We start from the raw sequence: 18,444 nt of genomic DNA on the forward strand, positions 1-18,444 counted from the left end.
GGTGCAAGGTATTTTACAAGTGAAAGACCTGTATGACAAAAACTTGGACTCTTTAAAGAACAGTAGTAGTAATAATAATAATAATAATAATAATAATAATAATAATAATAAAAGCTCACATGGTATTGACATAAAAACAGAAAGGTTGGTCGATGGAATCATATTGTAGACCCAGAAGTAAATCCACACACCTGTGAACATTTGATTTTTGAAAAAGAAGCCAAAATTAAACAGTGGAAAAAGAAAGCATCTTCAACAAATGCTGGGCTAACTCTCTGTCTGCATGTAGAAGAATGGGAAATGGCCGCAAACACACTGGCCTAACAACTTCCTGAACAGAACACCAATAAATAGCTCAGACAGTAAGTTCAACAATTAATAAATGGGACCTCATGTAACTGAGAGGCTTCTGCAAGGCAAAGAACACAGTCAGTAGGGCAAATGGCAGCCTATAAAATGGGAACATACCACCATCACCTCTTCCGCATGCGTCTGTGTGCAGAAGAGGGAAGGCTTCTGTTGGGTTTACAGTTTCAGTTTATCCCACTCTTTGTTTTTATGGCTTTTTCAGAACCTGTATCTTCTCCACTGCTTGTTTTGTTTTGTTTAATTTTGAGACAAGGATTCTTGATAGCCCTGTCTGTCCTGGAACTCACTATGTAATCAGGCAGGCCTCAAACCCAGAGATCCAGCTGCCTCTGCCTTGCAAGTGCTGGCATTAAAGTCATATAACACTATGCCTGGTTTTCCCCTATTGTTTTTAAAGTACTGTACTTAAAACAGGCATCTTTTTCCATGCAGTGTACAAATCAATTCTCTATCCAACTGACCAAAAATCTTTAAATGCTGTTTGGTTTTTTTTGTTTTTTAAGGCAGGGTCTCACTTTGTTTCCTTAAGTAGCGTGAGGCTGACAGTCCTAACCATGTTGGCCTCAAATTTAAAAGTCCAAATCCCTCTGCCATGCCACTTCTCAGTCACTTCTTACCTATCTTCATTTATCTCTAAGGATTCACTAAGGGCTATCATTTTTCTCTCCTAAATGCTTTTCAAATCTGTCTTGTCATTGGTTCCAAACTTTATTATTTCCTAGGACCAAAAATCCAGACTTTTTATAAATCTACTTTCTAATCCACATATCTGATTATGTGTTTGGTGAGTAACATCCACATTTTAGGGTGAAGTGTCTCTTACGGAGTACAAGCCACTCTGAAAAGCTGTTTTCCATATTCATCTTTTCTCCAATCACCATTCCCTGTATACTAGCTACAGTTTTGTTTTCAGGTTTGGAAGGGTTTTTTTGTTTGTTTGTTTTTGTTTTTTAAAGATTTTATTTATTTTATGTAGGTGAGTACACTATAGCTGTCTTCAGACACACCAGAAGAGGGCATCAGATCCCATTATAGATGGTTGTGAGCCACCATGTGGTTGCTGGGAATTGAACTCAGGACCTTTGGAAGAGCAGTCAGTGCTCTTAACCACTGAGCCATCTCTCCAGCCCCATCAGGTTTGGAAGTTTAATTTGTTTTTGTTGTTGTTTTGAGAATAAACTCAGTTTAAATAAACCCAGTAGGGCCTTAAATTCACTCTGTAGTTGAGAATAGCCTTCCTTCCACCTCCCAGGCTCTAGAATTATAAGCATACACCCGCTTCTCAGCCATTTTGAATGACATAAAGTTTACTGAAAGGTCCATGCTCGCCACGGCTTCCCTACCTTTGAATGCACCATATTTCTTTTTGTGTTGTATTGTGGCCTCCCTTTCTTTCACCCCATAATTGTTACTTATATTTAAAGACATAATTCTAATGCCCTTATTTTTGAGCCAGAATCATTAACCTAGAAAGAGAATTGTTTCTCTTCTGTGGTCTTGTATTTTGTTTAGTTTTTTTTATTATTATTATAACACATAGTAAAAACAAAGTGGTTGTTTCATGTATAGTTATTGCATTACACTGAAATACAGAAAACAACTAGGCTTTCCTTACTCGGGTCTATAATTGCCTGTATAATGCTTGAAATGCTATGGGTACTTAAAAAGAGTTTAACTTATCTGTAAAGTTTATTTTCTCTCTCTTCTTAATACTTTTTAAAGTGTTTTCTGAGTATTGGTGTTTTGTCTACACATGTATCTCTACACTATATGCACACAGTGGCCAGAACAGGGCATTGATCCCTTAGAACTGGAATACTAGACAGATCCAAACTACAATGTGGGTCTTTGGAATTGAACCCAAGTGCTCTGGGAAAACAGCCAGTACTCTTAACTGTTGAGCCATCTCTCCAACATCTAAATACTTGAATACTTTTTTTAATGTGTGTATACCATGGATGTGGGATGAATTTAGAAAAGAATGTCAGATACCGTGGAGCTGGAGTTAGTGGGCAGTTCAGAGCCACCTGATATGGGTACTGGAAACTAAACTTGGGTCCTATTGAAAAGAAAGAAAAGTCTTACGGGTCATCTCTTAGACCCCTCCTTTGAATACCTTTTATTAAAAAGTATCATTGATTTCATTGTGGATGAGATGACCAGAAAATATGTCAATCTGATAGAAGAAAAAAAATAATCTCAACATTAATTCTGGTTGATTTTGATTGCTGTGTTAAAAGATTATAGCTGGAATTCTCTTTGGTCTTCCCCTTATAGTACTGTGTACTAACAGAAACTTTAAAATGACCTTAGTCAAAATGCTTTGCAGATTAAGAGTGATAGTGCATGCCTATACTACTAGCATTCAAGAGGCCAAGGCTGGAGAGCCATGAATCCTCAGCCAGCGTAAGCTACATAGTTAGGTGCTGTCCAGATAAGCAGGGCCAGCCAGTGAGGTAGCTTGGCGAGTAAAGGTAATTGCTGCCATGTCTATGTGAGTTTGATTCCCAGAACTTATGTGGTAGAAGGAGAGAATGAACTCTGACCTCCACATATATGTACACATACTAAATAAGAAGTTTAATAAATAATAAAAATGTATATATGAAAACCAGGCATATTAGAACTGGAGAGATAGCTCAGCAATTAAGAGCACTTCCTGTTCTTCCAGAGTTCACTCCCAGCACCACATCAGGTGGCTCACAACTACCTATAACTCCAGCTCTAGGAGGTCCAGATCCTTCTGATGGCCTCTATAGGTTCCTACCCACATATGCCGTACTCAGATACACACCTCAGACATAAATTTAAAAATACGTATGTTTTTAAAAGAAAGCCACCCCTAGTGATTAGGTTGTGTAATACAGCACTTGGAAGGTTGTGACTAGAGGATCAGAAGTCATTCTTGACTACGTAGCAGATTTGAGGCCAGCCTTAGATAGTCTCAAAGAAGCAAAATAATGATGAAAATGAAGAAAGGCAAGAGATAATTGCCTTAAAACAGTGGTTCTCAACTGTACTAATGTTCTGACCCTTTAATACAGTTCCTCATGTTGTGTCATGTTGTGACCCCCATCATAAAATTATTTCATTGCTACTTAATAACTGTAATTTTGCTACTGTTTTGAATTGTAAACATTTGATATGCAAGATATCTAATGTGAGACACCACCACCCCAACCCTTAAAGGGGTAGAGACTCACAGGTTGAAAACTGCTGCCTTAAAATGTATATTGGCATGTTTAAATTTGGATCAAATTTCAGCACCCATTTTCTTCCCCTTTCACAAACATACAAATCTGGCCGTGAGAGTTTTGATGATCTTCTGCCTGTGGGAGTATGTTAATAGGGAGATTAATAGTTTATTGAGTCTACTTACAGATTTTCCAAACTCTACTACAAAAATTATTGTTGTAACAGGTATGGTGATGCACACCTATAATCCCAACACATGGTAGAGTAGGAGGATCAAGAATTGAAAGTCACACTCAGCTATGAAGCAAGTTTGAAGTCTCAACCTGATTTGCATGAGGTCTTATCTTAGATAAGAACAGAAACTATTGTCCTTTTAATTTTGTATGTGCATTTTACTTGCATGTGAGAATGTCACCACAAGTATACCTGGTGCTCCTGGAGGTGAGAAGAGAGGGTTGAATTCCCAGGGAGCCATCATGTGGGTGATAGAAATTAAGCCCAGGTTCTTTGATAGAGTAGCCAGTGCTCTTAACAACTGAGCCAGCTGTCCAGCACAGATTATTCTGGGTTGGTTTGTTTGTTTGTTGAATTTTTGTTTTGTTTTGTTTTGTCTTTCTAGTTTTTCAAGTTCTGACTCTTTTGGAACTTACTCTGTAGACTAGGCTGGGCTCAAACTCAGAAATCTGCCTGCCTCTGCCTCTCAAGTACTAAGATTAAAGGCATGTGCCACCACACCCAGATGTTTTGTTCTTACTTGAGTAATTTACCCTAAAAATAACAGTGACTGCCCTATCAAAGGAAGCAGTAAAGTCATGCTTTCATTTTTGCCATCTTTACTACATAGTTCAGCTGCAGGTTTCACTCTGCAGTTCTCTTATTTTCTTCATTAACTTTGATATGGGTCTTATGTATTTTAGGTTATTAGTTTAACCTATTAGACCTAAACCCCTTTGGACGTAGGACTGTCTCCTTTATGTTTAATGTTTACCTTTAAGACAGTGTCAAGAGAGAGTTTGTCAGTAGCCTTTGAGTGTGAATAGGATTCTATAATAAAATTTTATGAGCCTTATTTTTTTCTCTTTTGTTTGTGTTTTGAGCAGGGAGTTCTCATATCCCAAACTGGCCTCATATTCTAATGAGCCAAGCAGCCAAGGATGACCTTGAATTCCTAAACCTCCTACCTCTGCTTTCCAAGTACTGGAATTAGAAGCATGCACTACCATACCTGGCTAGCATCTGTTAAAAACAAAACAAAAAAGCACCTTTGTTGTTTTGATTGTATGAAAAAGAGTAGTCATTGGTTTCTAAAAGAATAACCTGGCTGGAGAGATGGCTCAGTGGTTAAGAGCACTGACTGCCCTTCCAGAGGTCCTGAGTTTAATTCCCAGCAACCACATGGTGGCTCAGAACCATCTGTAATGGAGTCTGATACCCTCTTCTAGTGTGTCTGAAGAGAGCAATGGTGTGCTCATATACATAAAAAATAAATGATTAAATAAATAAATCTTTTAAAAAAGAGAGAGAGAGAGAGAGAATAACTATTCAAGGACTCCTGTAAGCTGAAAAAGAGTCGCACTCTGTTAAGTGACAACCACCATATCAACTGAAAAAGGAGACAGCATATCCATTGTAAATTAGTAGGAAACTCTTTACTTCTCAAGTTTTGTAAATTATTTACCCAGTTATAATCAATACACTCATTTACTCAATACTGGTTTAAATTTATTTCTGCTTCATTCAGAGTCAATATTCAGGTAACTATCAGATCCTATTTTATTAACTTTGTTGGCAAATAACATTTCATTTCCACACCAACTTTGTCACTTTAGGTTCCTGTCAACCTGACCTGGGTTACAACAATTCCTTATTTAACACTTTACCTTTAGATGTGTCCCTGAATTTCCTCCTTACTTGACACTTCTAAAGTAATTGCTTAAAACTATGTTCACTTGGAACTGGGAGTATACCTGAGTGCATATTGTGAGGACCTAGATTTGATCCTTTATGCTCTCAAGCATACATGCGTACATTCTCCCCCCCCTGTCTCTCTCTCTCTCTCTCTCTCTCTCTCTCTCTCTCTCTCTCTCTCTACACACACACACACACACACACACACACACACACACACGCACCCCTATACATCCCTGCCTTTGCTTTAATACCTGCAAAGCAACACCCAGACCTCTTAGCTTGTTTCCCACCATAAAAAGTGTTTGATTTAGTTGTAAGTATTATGTTTCCCCCTAATGGGTCTTCTCTTCAAATCCTCGTGAATATATACACACAAACACAAAGCATATATGTAAGTCACAATTACATATACAAATGTCACGAGTTATTCGCCTTTCAAGGGTCGATCATGAGTTTTCTCTTGGTAAAGTCTTCATATGTCAATTCTTCATCAGAGTCCTTCCATCTGCCCTTCCTCTACAGGTCTGTAGTTGTGAATCCCGAGTTACGTTGGGTCTGCTTGAGTAAACGTCAGGTTCCTCCAGAGCAGCTGAGCTACGTCTGAGTAATTACAACTGATGAGCTAGTCACTCCCTGCCGACCCCTCTCGCCCACTATAGCCTTAGGTTTGCCCTTAAGGCTTCTACAAAACCAAATGTCAAGACGCAAAGCTTAGGGCAAAGCTTAGTGAGCCCCGAAGTACTTGACAAAAGGAAGACAAAATGCATAAAGTGGAAATTTTCCCTGTGTGTGCCAGAGGATTATAATACCTGGTACTTGAAGGTGAAGCTAACATTTTTCTAGACTTTTCACTATTGTCACAAAGTCCCCCTTCATTAAAATGTTAAAATTTAAATTAATTAAATTAAAAGTGGGGAAAAACTTTTCTAAATTTCTGTTGATTTTAAAATAATAACAAGCTGTAACTGGAAAATGTGATGAAACTCATAAACATGTCTGTCTGCTTAATTTTAGGAAGATTTGCCATCTGCTAAAGAAGAGAGATTTCCAGCCATCCACAAACCTATTGCTGTTGGCTCTCAGCCAGTGCTCACTGTTGGTACAACCCACATATCCAAGCTGACAGATGACCAGCTCATAAAGGAGTTCCTAAGTGGCTCTTACTGCTTTCATGGGGTAAGAAAGGGAAACTGTAATTTAAATTATTATCTGAAAACCTTGCATGTGGCAGTTATCTAACCCATGGCCATTAGGAGCACTGAACAAAAGTGCCTGCATCGAAATCACAGGATCATGCCGTCACCAATGGGCATTTTCCTAGTCACACCCCCCCATCTCTACAGTCTCATCCACACCATTGATTATATTCTCTCTACTCATAAAAGTTTGACATTTCCTACAGCATTCTTGTATGATTTTGGTTGATGTTTAGAATGGGCATCAGTGATTTATTTCTCACATTTTGGTTATGCAACAATTGAGAGTTCAAATTTGAGGTATGTTTAAAAGGTAACACTTGCTCTGACTATTAAGATCAGTGTAAACACACTCAAAGGTATAGTTTGGGGTTTTTTTGCAGGGGGGAGGCTTGGGGGTATTTTGAGACAGGGCCTCACATATAGCCCTGGCTATCCTAGAACTCACTGTATAGATCAGGCTGTCATGTTTTGGTTTCATTGTTTTCATTTTAAACCATACCATTGATTTTATAAATCATAAAAATTATATATACTTCACGCTATCATGTGGCATTGTTACATCAGTCTGCCTTCTCTGTATGTAACTTTATCTGTTTCTTTCCTTTAGGGTGTTGGTTGGTGGAAGTATGAATTCTGCTATGGCAAACATGTGCATCAATATCACGAGGTATAGAAGAGCAACAGTCCAGGTCTATTTGTTTTGTAGTACTAGAGCTCAACCCAGGGCCTCCTAAATATGTCAAGTGTTCTTAACATTGAACTACATCACCATCTCTGGATTAAAGTTTTTAAAATCTGTGGCAGCTGGAGATTTGGCTCAGAGTTGAGCATGTGTACTGTTCTAGTAGAGGACCCACGTTTGATTCCTGCCACCCATATGAGGCAACTCACAACTAATGCCTCCTGTGCCTCTACAGTTTCCTGTACTCAAGGGTACAACATACACATAAACACATAATTAAAATATAAATAAATCTTTAAAATCTCCTGTAGAAAAAAAGAAAGGCTTTAATACTACTTTTAACTGTGGGGTGATTTTAGTATGGATATACTAACCACAGTGTTCCCAGTTTTTAGAAACTGGAAAACTTATTATTAACTGATTTCAGTCATCTTGAAAGAATATTGCGTGTTAACTATCTGTATTCTTAAATTACCCTGAGCCTAGTAGATTAATAGGCTATTGTGGCTGTTCTATTTTATAGCTACTCTTATAATTCATTCTTCAGAAATGAATAAACAGTAGGATAGTACATTGATTACAGAATTAATCAAACTTGGTAAATGTACTACCTCTCTCAGCTAAAAGAAAGTACTATTTAATCTTCTGTTTTAATCCAAGCTACCTACAAACTCTCCCTATAGCTAGGAAAAATTTTGAACATCTGATCCTCCTGCCTCTACCTACTGAGTACTAGGATTACATGATTGCCCTAATATATTGCTTTTTTAAATGGTGCTAGGTGTCAAACTCAGGTCTGTCTACATGCTAGGCAAGCACTCTGTGAACTGAGCCTCATCCCCAAGCCACTATGAAAGTATTTTAATGAGCATTTTACATAGTTACATTAGTCTGCTTTTTCAGAGTTTTGTTGTTATTACTTGGTTTGGATTGGGTTAAATTGAAGGTTTTAATTTTTTTTTTTCAATTGTTTTGGGTTTGTTTAGTTTGGGGGCTTTGGTTGGTTTGGGTTTTTGGAGGCTTTTTTGTTTGTTTGTTTGGTTGGTTAGTTAGTTGAGACTGGGTCTTACTAACTCAGAATGTCTTGATGATTCAATCCCCCTAAGTATTGGGGTTACAGGTATGCACACTGAAAAAAAAAAATGCCTTCCAGAAAGTTAATAATACTGCTATTGTAATGACTCTTTCCTATATACTTAACACATTCCCATTTAATTTACCAAATTTAATTTGTCCTAGGTCTTGTAACCTATAACTTTCTGATGGATCTACTAGGTTATTAGTATTAAAATACAATATTCTAATACTATATATATATATATAATAGAATATAATATATAAAATTAGTATATATATTAGAAAATAATATACCGAGTACTTTATACGCTAACTCATTTAATCTCAAAACACCTTTCAGAAGTCAGTCCAGTTATCCCAAGTTTCAGGAACAAAAACAAGGGTTTTACATAGGCAATAAAGAATAAGACTGGACTTCAGACCCACACAGTCTTGCTCCCTGTGCAGCTTCCTAGACGCTTTGTGTTCTGATCCCTGTCTGGAAATTAACAAGTCTAGTTGCCTGGGGGAAAAAAAAAGATGGAAAGAAATGTAATTGCTCTTTTCCTTTAGGCAATAAAGTCTACTAGGGACGTGACTGCATGTTTCACCTGCTGTACTATTAATCAGAAGTATATCATTGCCTGGCATGATTATCTGGCATAAAATATGAAGGATAACAAGGAATAAGGAGAGAACGGGGGCAAGAACCTACTTTTATAAGATAAAGTGTAGTGTTTTATTTTAAGAAAAAATAATAAGGACAGAGTCAAGAAAGGATTCTGTATGGTTTTCATACAGAAATGAGTGTGCCATCAAATAAACTGTGGAAACTGTAAAACTTCAGAGTTCTTATTTAAAAGTAGAGGTGTGAAGTTAAGATTAACTGTAAGGTAAGGCATCTTAGTCCATTTTTGTACTGTTTTAATAGCATACTACAAACTGGATAACTTAATAAGAAAGAAACTAGATTTCACATTTTTAGAGATTATTTCTAGAGATTATCAAATCTCTAGATATCTGGTACTCTCTAGATATCTGCTATCTGGTAAGGTCCTTTGTTTCATCTAATGACACAAAGCAAGATGAAAAAGGGATGAGAATGCTTTCAGCTGTGTAGAGATGGTTTAGTGATTCATAGAGCTAACTGTTCTTTCAAAGGACCAGGCTTCAATTTCCAGCATTACATAGTCACTTACAAGCATCTGTAACTCCAGTCCTAGGAAATCCAACATCCTGTTCTGGTCACCTGGACAGCAGGTATCCATGCACTGCACAGACATACTACAACAGACAAGATACCCAAATACCTAAATTAATTTTTTAGTGTAGAAGGGGTAGGACCTTGAACTCAGAGCCTCCTGTCATAAGGATACAGTACTCAAGACTTAATATCACCCATCAGTTTCTGTTTCCCCATGCTTGTAAATTTAGGAGTGTTTTGGGAGAGATACATTCGACTCATAACAACATCACAGTAGTGGTGCTTAAAGTACTTCCCCAGTATGTTTTTCTTTATTTTTTTTCTTTCAGAAATTATTTATTTGTTATCATTGTATGTGTACATGATATAAACAGAAATGTATATCATGGGTTTGATGCCCCTCTCTTCTCAAAACATTATAGTAGTATTATATGATTGTATAAAATACATATGAGCAATTAAATTTTTGGTTTAGGAGGTTGAGGTGTTGGTATTGAATCAAAAAAGAAAGGTTCTGGCAAAATGCCTCAGCAAATGAAAGAGTGTGCTGTGTAAGTCTGACAACCTGGGTTTGAGCCCAGATCCTGTGGTGGAAGGAAAAGACCGCTCCAAAGAGTTGTCTTCTGGCCTACCCCACAGCACTGTGCATACATGTGCTTTCACACATATATAAGAAACTAAATAACACCACCAGAGCAGGGCGGTGGTGGCGCACGCCTTTAGTCCCAGCACTTGGGAGGCAGAGGCAGGCAGATTTCTGAGTTCGAGGCCAGCCTGGTCTACAGAGTGAGTTCCAGGACAGCCAGGACTACACAGAGAAACCCTGTCTCAAAAAAAATAAAAGCAAACAAACAAACAAAAAAACATCTCCAGGAGGAAATTGATACAACAAAAAGAGAGATAGAAGAAAAAGATATTGAGTTACTACATATGGAGTTAGGCTAAATTACATTATTCAGAGAAACAGAATAAAGATCACTTAAATTCTACTTCCTCATTTTGACTGACATCATCACATCGTTATCCAGTAAGTGGATGGAGATGAGGACTGGGGATTATAGGAGGATCTACTTATTCATGTCAAACATGCATTACTACAGACACTGTCACGTGCACCCTATGGCTCAGTTGGTGAAGGTACCTGATGCCAAGGCTGACAACTGAGCATATACCAAAAAAGGTAAATGTAATTTTAAAATTTAGTATTTTTCTATATACTAGGACAAAGATAATGGGAAAACTTCTGTAGTTGTGGGGACATGGAACCAAGAAGAGCATGTTGAGTGGGCTAAGAAAAATACTGCTAGAGCGTATCATCTTCAAGACGATGGCACCCAGACAGTCAGGTAAAGACCATTTGCCTTTAAAACTTGACTGTTACGGAAGATTTGGGGGAAGGACCACGGGCCCAAAGGGGAACTGCACAGGAAAACCAACAGCATCAACTAACCTGGACCCTTGGGGCTCTCAAGAGACTAAATACCAACCAAAGAGCATGCACAGGGTAAACCTATAGCCTCTAATCATGTGCAGCTTGGTCTTCTTGTGGGCTCCCCAACAACTGGAACAGGGGCTATCCCTAAAGCTGCTGCCTCTCTGTGGAATATGGTCCCCTAACCAGGCTGCCCTGTCTGGCCTCGGTGGGAGAGGATGCTCTTCGCCCTGTGGAGACTTGATGTGCCAAGGTGGGGGAACACACAGCAGGGGGTCTGGAGAGAGATGGGGGGTGGGACTGTGTGAGCTGGGGGATCAGGAGTGTGGGCAGCAGTCAAGATATAAAGTGAATAAAAAATATGCAGAAATAATAAAAAAGACTCAATTTTTGAGGGCCATGTTTTTTAAATTTATTTATTATCTCATATACTACATCCTGGTGGTAGCCACAATTTCCCCTCCCTCCTCTCCTCCCAGCTCCCCAACTCCCCACCCCACCAGGAGGACCTCCCTTCAGGGATATCAGCCAAACATGGCATATCAAGTTGCAATAGGACTAGGCACCTCCCCTCATATTAAGGCCAGATGAGGCAACCTAGTAGGAGGACAAAGATCCCAAAAGTAGGCAAATCTATCAGAAACAGATCCCACTCCCACTTATAGGAGTCTCACAAAAAAAAAAAAAAAAAAAAAAAAAAAAAAGCTATACAACTTTAACATATATGCAGAGGGCCTGGGTCAGACCAAAGCATACTCCCTGGTTGTAGGTTCACTCTCAGCCCCTGAGATCAGCTTTGTTGATTCTGTGGGTTTTCTTATTACCACAGACCCTTCCTGTCCCCACCCCACCCCCATCTTCAGCAGAATTCTCTGTATCTCTTCCATCAGTTGCTTCACAGTCTCTCTGACAGTTGTGCTGAGCATCCATCTATGAGTATGGCAGAATATAATATCGTTAGACATCATTTCATTGACTTTTTTTTTTTTTTTTTTTTTTTTTTTTTTTGCCAGTCCTGTTTGGTTCTATCCTGGGTCTCTGGGTCTTCCAGGTAGTGTCAGGGATAGGCTCCATCTCATGGTATGGGTCTCCAGGTGGACCAGTCACTGGTTAGCCACTCCCACAAGACCTGTACCAGAACCTGGCAGAGCAATTTGTAGGTCAAAGGTTTTGTGCCAATGTTGGTGTCCGAGTCCCACCACTAGAAGCCTTGCGTGATTGGAGGATATGGCTGGTTCAAGCTTCCTATCCTCCATTATTAGACATCTTAGATAGGGTCACCCTAATAGATTCCTAGAAGTTTTCATTGCATTAGGTTTCTACCTTACCCCCAAGCTGCTTCCCAATTCCAGTTGTCTCTCTTCCCCACCTGATCCCTCCTGGTCCTGCTTCCCAGACCACCCGTCACATCTATTGTTTCCTGTTCCCAGGGGCATCCATGGATCTACCATCTTGATCCCTCCTTGTTACTGAGCTCCTCTGGGTCTGTGGATCGTAGCACAATTATCCTCTACAATTAATATCCATTTATACGTGAATATATACCATGTTTGTCTTTCTGGGTTACCTCACTCAGGATGAGCTTTTCTAGTTTCAACTGTTTGCCTGCAAATTTCAGATATCATTGTTTTTAACAGCTTAGTAATACTCCATTGTGAAAGTATAGTATATTTTCTTTATCATTCTTTGGTTGAGGGACACCTGGGTTGTTTCCAGTTTCTGGCTATTATGAATAAAGCTGCTATGAACATAGTTGAGCAGACATCTTTGTGGCAGGTTGGAGCATCTTTCAGGTGTATGCCCCAGGAGTGGTATGTATAGCTGGATCTTGAGGTAGATCCATTCCCAATTTTCTGAGAAACTGCCATATTGATTTCTATAGTGACTGTACAAATTTGCACTCCCACCAGCAATGGAGGAGTGTTCCCCTTGCCAGCATGTGCTCTCACTAGTGTTTTTGATCTTAACCATTCTGACAGGTGTAAGATAGAATCTCAGAGTAGTTTTGATTTGCATTTCCCTGATGGCTAAGGATGTTGAACATTTCTTTAAGTGTTTCCTCTGTTGAGAATTCTCTACTTAGATCTGGACCCCATTTTTAAATGGGTTATTTGGTTTGATAGTGTCTAATTCCTTGAGTTCTTTATATATGTTTGGATATTAATTAAGTCTGTCAGATGTAGAGTTGGTGAAAATCTTTTCCCATTCTATAGGCTGCTGTTTTGTCCTATTGACAGTATTTTTTTTGCCTTACAGAAGCTTTTCAGTTTCATGAGATCCCATTTTTTAATTATTGATCTTAGTGCTTGTGCTATTAGTGTTTTATTCAGGAAGTTGTCTCCTGTACTGATCCATTCAAAGCTATTCCCCATTTTCTCTTGTATCAGGTTCAGTGTATCTGGTTTTATGTGAAGCTATTTGATCCACTTGGACTTGAAAAACTCAAAATGTTGACAGATTAAAATTTTAACTATACAGATTAGGATATGATGCTGCATGTCTTTAATCCCAGAATTTGGGAGGCATAGCAGTCAGATTTCTGAGTTTGAGGCCAGCCTGGTCTACTTAGTAAGTTCTAGGGCAGCCAAGGTTACACAGAGAGACCCTGTCTTTACGAGAGAAAAAAAAAAAAAAGTTAAATTTAAACATGGGTAAAATTTTAGGTCAGTGCTATTTAGGGAACAGCCTTTAGATTCCTTTCCTTTGCAGAAAGAAGCAACCCAGTGTCAAGAACACTGTCGTCAACTGCACATGGTGATGCATGTCTTTAATATAAACCAAGGCTAGATAGAGAAACCTTGTCTTAAAAAAAAACAATCATAGAGCTAGGCTGCCTAGGTTCAAATGCTGGCCGGCTCTTCCATAGTAGTCCCTTAAGGAAATTAAGTGGTCTGTAAGCCTCACATATCTACTAGTATATCCTTATAAGGTCATGAGGACATTTAAATAAAATAACCTAACCTAGCCATAGTATACAGTGAACCGCTTGCTGCCTTTAATAATGATGGTGATCTATGACTGGCAGTGGTGTTCCTGACAATGACTCCATTCGTTTGTTTGGTTTTGTTGTTCTTTTTTCTCTTTAAGATTTATTTATTTTTATTGTATGTGTTTGAGTGTTTGCCTGAATGTGTGTGTGTGTGTGTGTGTGTGTGTGTGTGTGTGTGTGTGTGTGTGTGTGTGTGTGTGAGACGCCCCATATGTGCACCTGTTGCCTACAGTGGCTAATAGAAGGTGTTGGATTCCTTGGAAGTGGAGTTACAGACAGTTGTGAGCCACCACATGGATACTGAAAATTGAACCTAGGTCCTCTGAGAGAGCAGTGAATGCTTTTAACCACTGAACCGTCTCAGTTTTATTCCTTTGTATAGTGAGGGAGACTTAACCCTTCATCCATGCTAGATAAGTGCTCTAACACTGAGCTAACCCCCACTTCAAACAGTTTGATTTGGTTAGAACTGAGGCTAGCATTTGTGTTTGTAAGTCTTTAATTTGTTCGATGTACTTTGTCATTTCTCTTGTTACTTAGTTTTTGTTAGGTAGTGCTCACTTACCTTTTATGCTCTATAGGTATATTTTATTGTACCAAAAGTAAGTTAATCTTACTTCTCAAGAACAACTTCTTCAGCTTTTCTTATAATCTCATATCCAATGAATTTAAAAGATTAATTCTTATTCCTTCTCAAATGACAATTTTTTTTGTTTCTTCCTGGAACAGAGAGTATTCAGAAATTATTTTTAAAAAAATATGCTGACTTCTCAGGCTGACCAAGGTCTTAAGTTAGGAAAATAAAAATAGAAATATTTAAATGTTCAATGTGCCAGACAAATTATTTTAGGTTGATGTTTTCTGCAAAAATAGTATTTATGGCTTCATGTGTTCAACGTTGAAGCATAGCAGAGTGTGACTAGAAAACATAAAACTTTTCTGTAGATACTGCTCACTCTGAGAGTTATACTTTGGCAGAGCCTTGATTTTTTTTTTTTTTTTTTTTTTTTTTTTTTTTTTTTTTTTTTTTGGTATCATGTACATAAGAGTGTATAATGGGTTCCACTTGATGGGAAACAGAAAGGAAGAATTGTTTCACCAAACAATATGCTGAGCTGGGCAAGTGGGTATCTTTAAAACAGTAACTTTTATTCCTTTGTTTTGGTTGGTTGGGATAGGCCTCAAGCTCACAGCAGTCCTGCGTCTTTATCCTCCCAAGGGCTGCCATCAGAGGTATTTGAGTTACCATCCAGGCTCAAAAAACTTTGAATCTGACCTATATGTAATATGGATACCATTAAGAAAGAAAGTACAAAGTTTCTCTAATTTGTATTTTCCTTATAGACTCTGACTCTGTGATGTAACCTTCTCACCTACCCATTAAAGTTATTCTAATTAATGAGACTGTAATAAAGCTTGTATGTTTCTCCAACTCAGGATGGTATCACATTTTTATGGAAATGGGGATATTTGTGATATAACTGACAAACCCCGACAGGTGACTGTGAAACTGAAGTAAGTTGAATGCTTCTCTTTTACCTACTTCCTATTGACAAACGTTTTACAAAGATATAATAACTAAATAAATTATTAAATTATTAAATGTAAGTTAAACTATGCTGGGTCTACTTAAAGTTTTTATATATTAATAGGATAACAAAACTACCTGTTTTTTTGTGACATGGGCAGTACCTTAAAGTGCTCTGTATTTTAGGTGTAAAGAATCAGATTCTCCCCATGCTGTCACTGTGTATATGCTTGAGCCTCACTCCTGCCAGTATATTCTTGGGGTAAGTAAGATGAGAGTAATGAAGAGCCCACTTCATTACTAAGTGGGGGGCTAAGTGGCGGAATGCTCACCTGAGTGCGGGAAGCCCTCGATTCAGTTCCACCAAATGAAAACAATGAAATGTTGGACATATTTGAATTTTTGGTGTTAAATCTGTAAGAGCATTCTTTATGCCTAGCATGCATGCATGAAGCCCTGGGTTTAATTCTTATCTTAGCACCATATAAAACCAACCAGATAGGGAGATGCACCTGTAATCCCAGGGCTTATGAGGTAGTTAGAGGCAGAAAAATATGTTGTTCGAGGTCAAAGCCAGCCTGGCATGTATGAGATTCTGTCTCAAAGCACAGGTCCTGAGTGCTGAGTTGGATTATTTAACAATTTTAAATAGCAGTGTGAATATCATCTGAAATAAGGTTTGCCACAGCGGAAAGTTCTCTCACACCCCTGATCAGGTAGGTATCCAAAATCTGCCTCGTTTTAGTTTTTCATATAATAGATTAGGTTTGCTTCCTTTGGGATGCTACATGAATGGAGTTCCATTGTGTGTCTGGTTTCTCATACTCAAAAATGTTGAATCTATCAGAACTTTGTTCTGTTTGCATTGCCACATCCTGTTCTTTTGTGTAAGTATACTCTTCTACAGGTGGACATTTAATTCATTTTTCATTTTTTTGGTTATGATGAATAAGGCCTCTATGTTTTCATTCATTATGGTTACAAACCTGTGTGTAGAATTTCTAAGTCATGAGTAAAAATACCTTCTACCAAATGGCTCACCAAAATGCTTATCTTCTGATTGCTTGATTTTAGTAGGTCAAAAATATTCTGGATATAAACTGTTTGTATTGTACACACCTTTTTTATACTCTGGCTTCCTCTTGTTCATTGTCTTCTGATAAACAAAACTATATTCTATTATATTTAGTTTTTTTTTTTTCTCTTTTTTTCTTTTACAGTTACTGTGTTTTGTGTTCCAAGAACTTTTTGTTGCCTTATCATGGACACACCCTCTTACCATTTTCTTCTAGAGCCTTTATAATACTGACTTTGATTTAAGTGTGCCTTTTTCTGTTTTTATCCTCTGTGAACTATATATACATAGCTTCTAGAACTTGTGGATTCATAAAAAGTTTAGAAGAAAAAATTGCCATTATCTTCTCAAATATTTCCTTTGCCCTACTCTTTTGTTCCTGTTTCTGAAACTACTTAAACATACATATGTGAAACAGTCTCAAAATCTCAAAAACTTCCTTTTATTTCCACCCATGCCTGCCCCGACCCATGTTTAAAGGCGAGTCATTTCAGTTCAGCTTCACTGATGACTTCATTTGCCATGTTCAGCCCATTGATGAGCTCATCTGTGACACACTTTTCATCTCTTAATATTTCCATTGGATTTTTATTATTTATTTTTCTCTATTTAAATTCTCTTTGGTCACATGTTCTCTATTGTTTTCCCTGATATATGTTTGGTTTTTTCTTTTGTTGTTTTGTTTTCTCATAATTATTATGACAAATGACTCATCCTTTTAAGTTAGTGTTTACTTTGCCTTATAAGTAGAACTGATAGTTTTGCTGTAATGGTTTACTGGTTTAGTGATATAACTCTGAGAGATAAAAATATTTTACTGAGAAGTAAAAATATTTTCACTTATGATGCTTTTATATGGGTGACTAAACTTGTTTTTCTGAAAGCTTTATTATTTATGACAGGCATCATGAAACTTGTCTATAACCCAGCACTCAGAATTGCCAAAAGTTCAAGGCTAGCCAGGGATACATAGCATGACACAATCTCAAAAGAGAATAGGGAAGTGGGCTGGGGAGAGAGAGAAGAGCCTGGTTTGTAGGGGAAAATGTTGGGTTGTTTATCTAAATCAGGACCTTACAGATTGAACAAGTATATTCATTGAGAAGATTCTGAGGAAATGTTCACCTTACCAACTTTCTCATATCATTCTTATTCTTCAGGTTGAATCTCCAGTAATCTGTAAAATTCTAGATACAGCTGATGAAAATGGACTTCTTTCTCTCCCCAATTAAAGGATATTAAAGTTGAAGGAAGGAAAGATTATGGAAAAATCATCACTTCCTCCTGCGCACACCTCATTGTAGAGCCTCACCATCGGACGTTGTCTGTAGCATCACAGAAAAGGACTGGCAGCCACACTGTGAAACCCCTGTGTATATAAGAGATTACGGATAAACTTGTAAGGCAGACCCTTGTCTCACTTCATTCATTTTGGTCTTGTATGAACTGATTGCATTTGGCTTTGCTTGGGTAATGCAATTTCAAAACAAATCTGATCCAAGCAGTTTAGTCCAGCCTATCAAATGTCATAATCCTTGTACTTGTTAAAGTATTTTAAATAATATACTTACTGAATAAATTACAGTATATATGACAAGCTAATGAAGAAAAAAGTTACTAGGAGATTGTGTAAATGAGGGGCCACATAAAATAAATAAAATTCTAGTGCCTAAAATCCTTTTAGCACATTTTTCTGTGGCAGCTGCTCTCAATCAGGCACTAGACTAGAAGGGCAAACAGAGGAGAGCTCACAGATAACCCCGAGACCACTCAAGAATCTCTCTTTTTTTTTTTTTTTTAATGG

The 18,444-nt window shown here is 37.9% G+C and overlaps 1 protein-coding gene across 4 annotated transcripts in view; it reads left to right on the forward strand.

The window, feature by feature from the left end:
- Erlec1 (endoplasmic reticulum lectin 1) overlaps positions 1–18,049 on the forward strand; it is a 31,026-nt gene extending 12,977 nt beyond the window's left edge. The window contains exons 9-14 of one of the 4 annotated variants that reach the window (XM_034508953.2): positions 6,490–6,651; positions 7,282–7,341; positions 10,838–10,962; positions 15,475–15,552; positions 15,752–15,827; positions 17,801–18,049. In XM_034508953.2, the coding sequence (XP_034364844.1) occupies positions 6,490–6,651; positions 7,282–7,341; positions 10,838–10,962; positions 15,475–15,552; positions 15,752–15,827; positions 17,801–17,872 (573 nt within the window). In that variant the 3' untranslated portion in view covers positions 17,873–18,049. The remainder of the gene's footprint in view (positions 1–6,489; positions 6,652–7,281; positions 7,342–10,837; positions 10,963–15,474; positions 15,553–15,751; positions 15,828–17,800) is intronic. The other 3 variants (XM_076937954.1, XM_076937956.1, XM_076937955.1) reach the window with 3 other exon arrangements.
- Positions 18,050–18,444: the final 395 nt, after the last annotated feature.

The sequence above is a fragment of the Arvicanthis niloticus genome, chromosome 7, assembly GCF_011762505.2.
Source record: "Arvicanthis niloticus isolate mArvNil1 chromosome 7, mArvNil1.pat.X, whole genome shotgun sequence".
NCBI lineage: Eukaryota > Metazoa > Chordata > Mammalia > Rodentia > Muridae > Arvicanthis > Arvicanthis niloticus.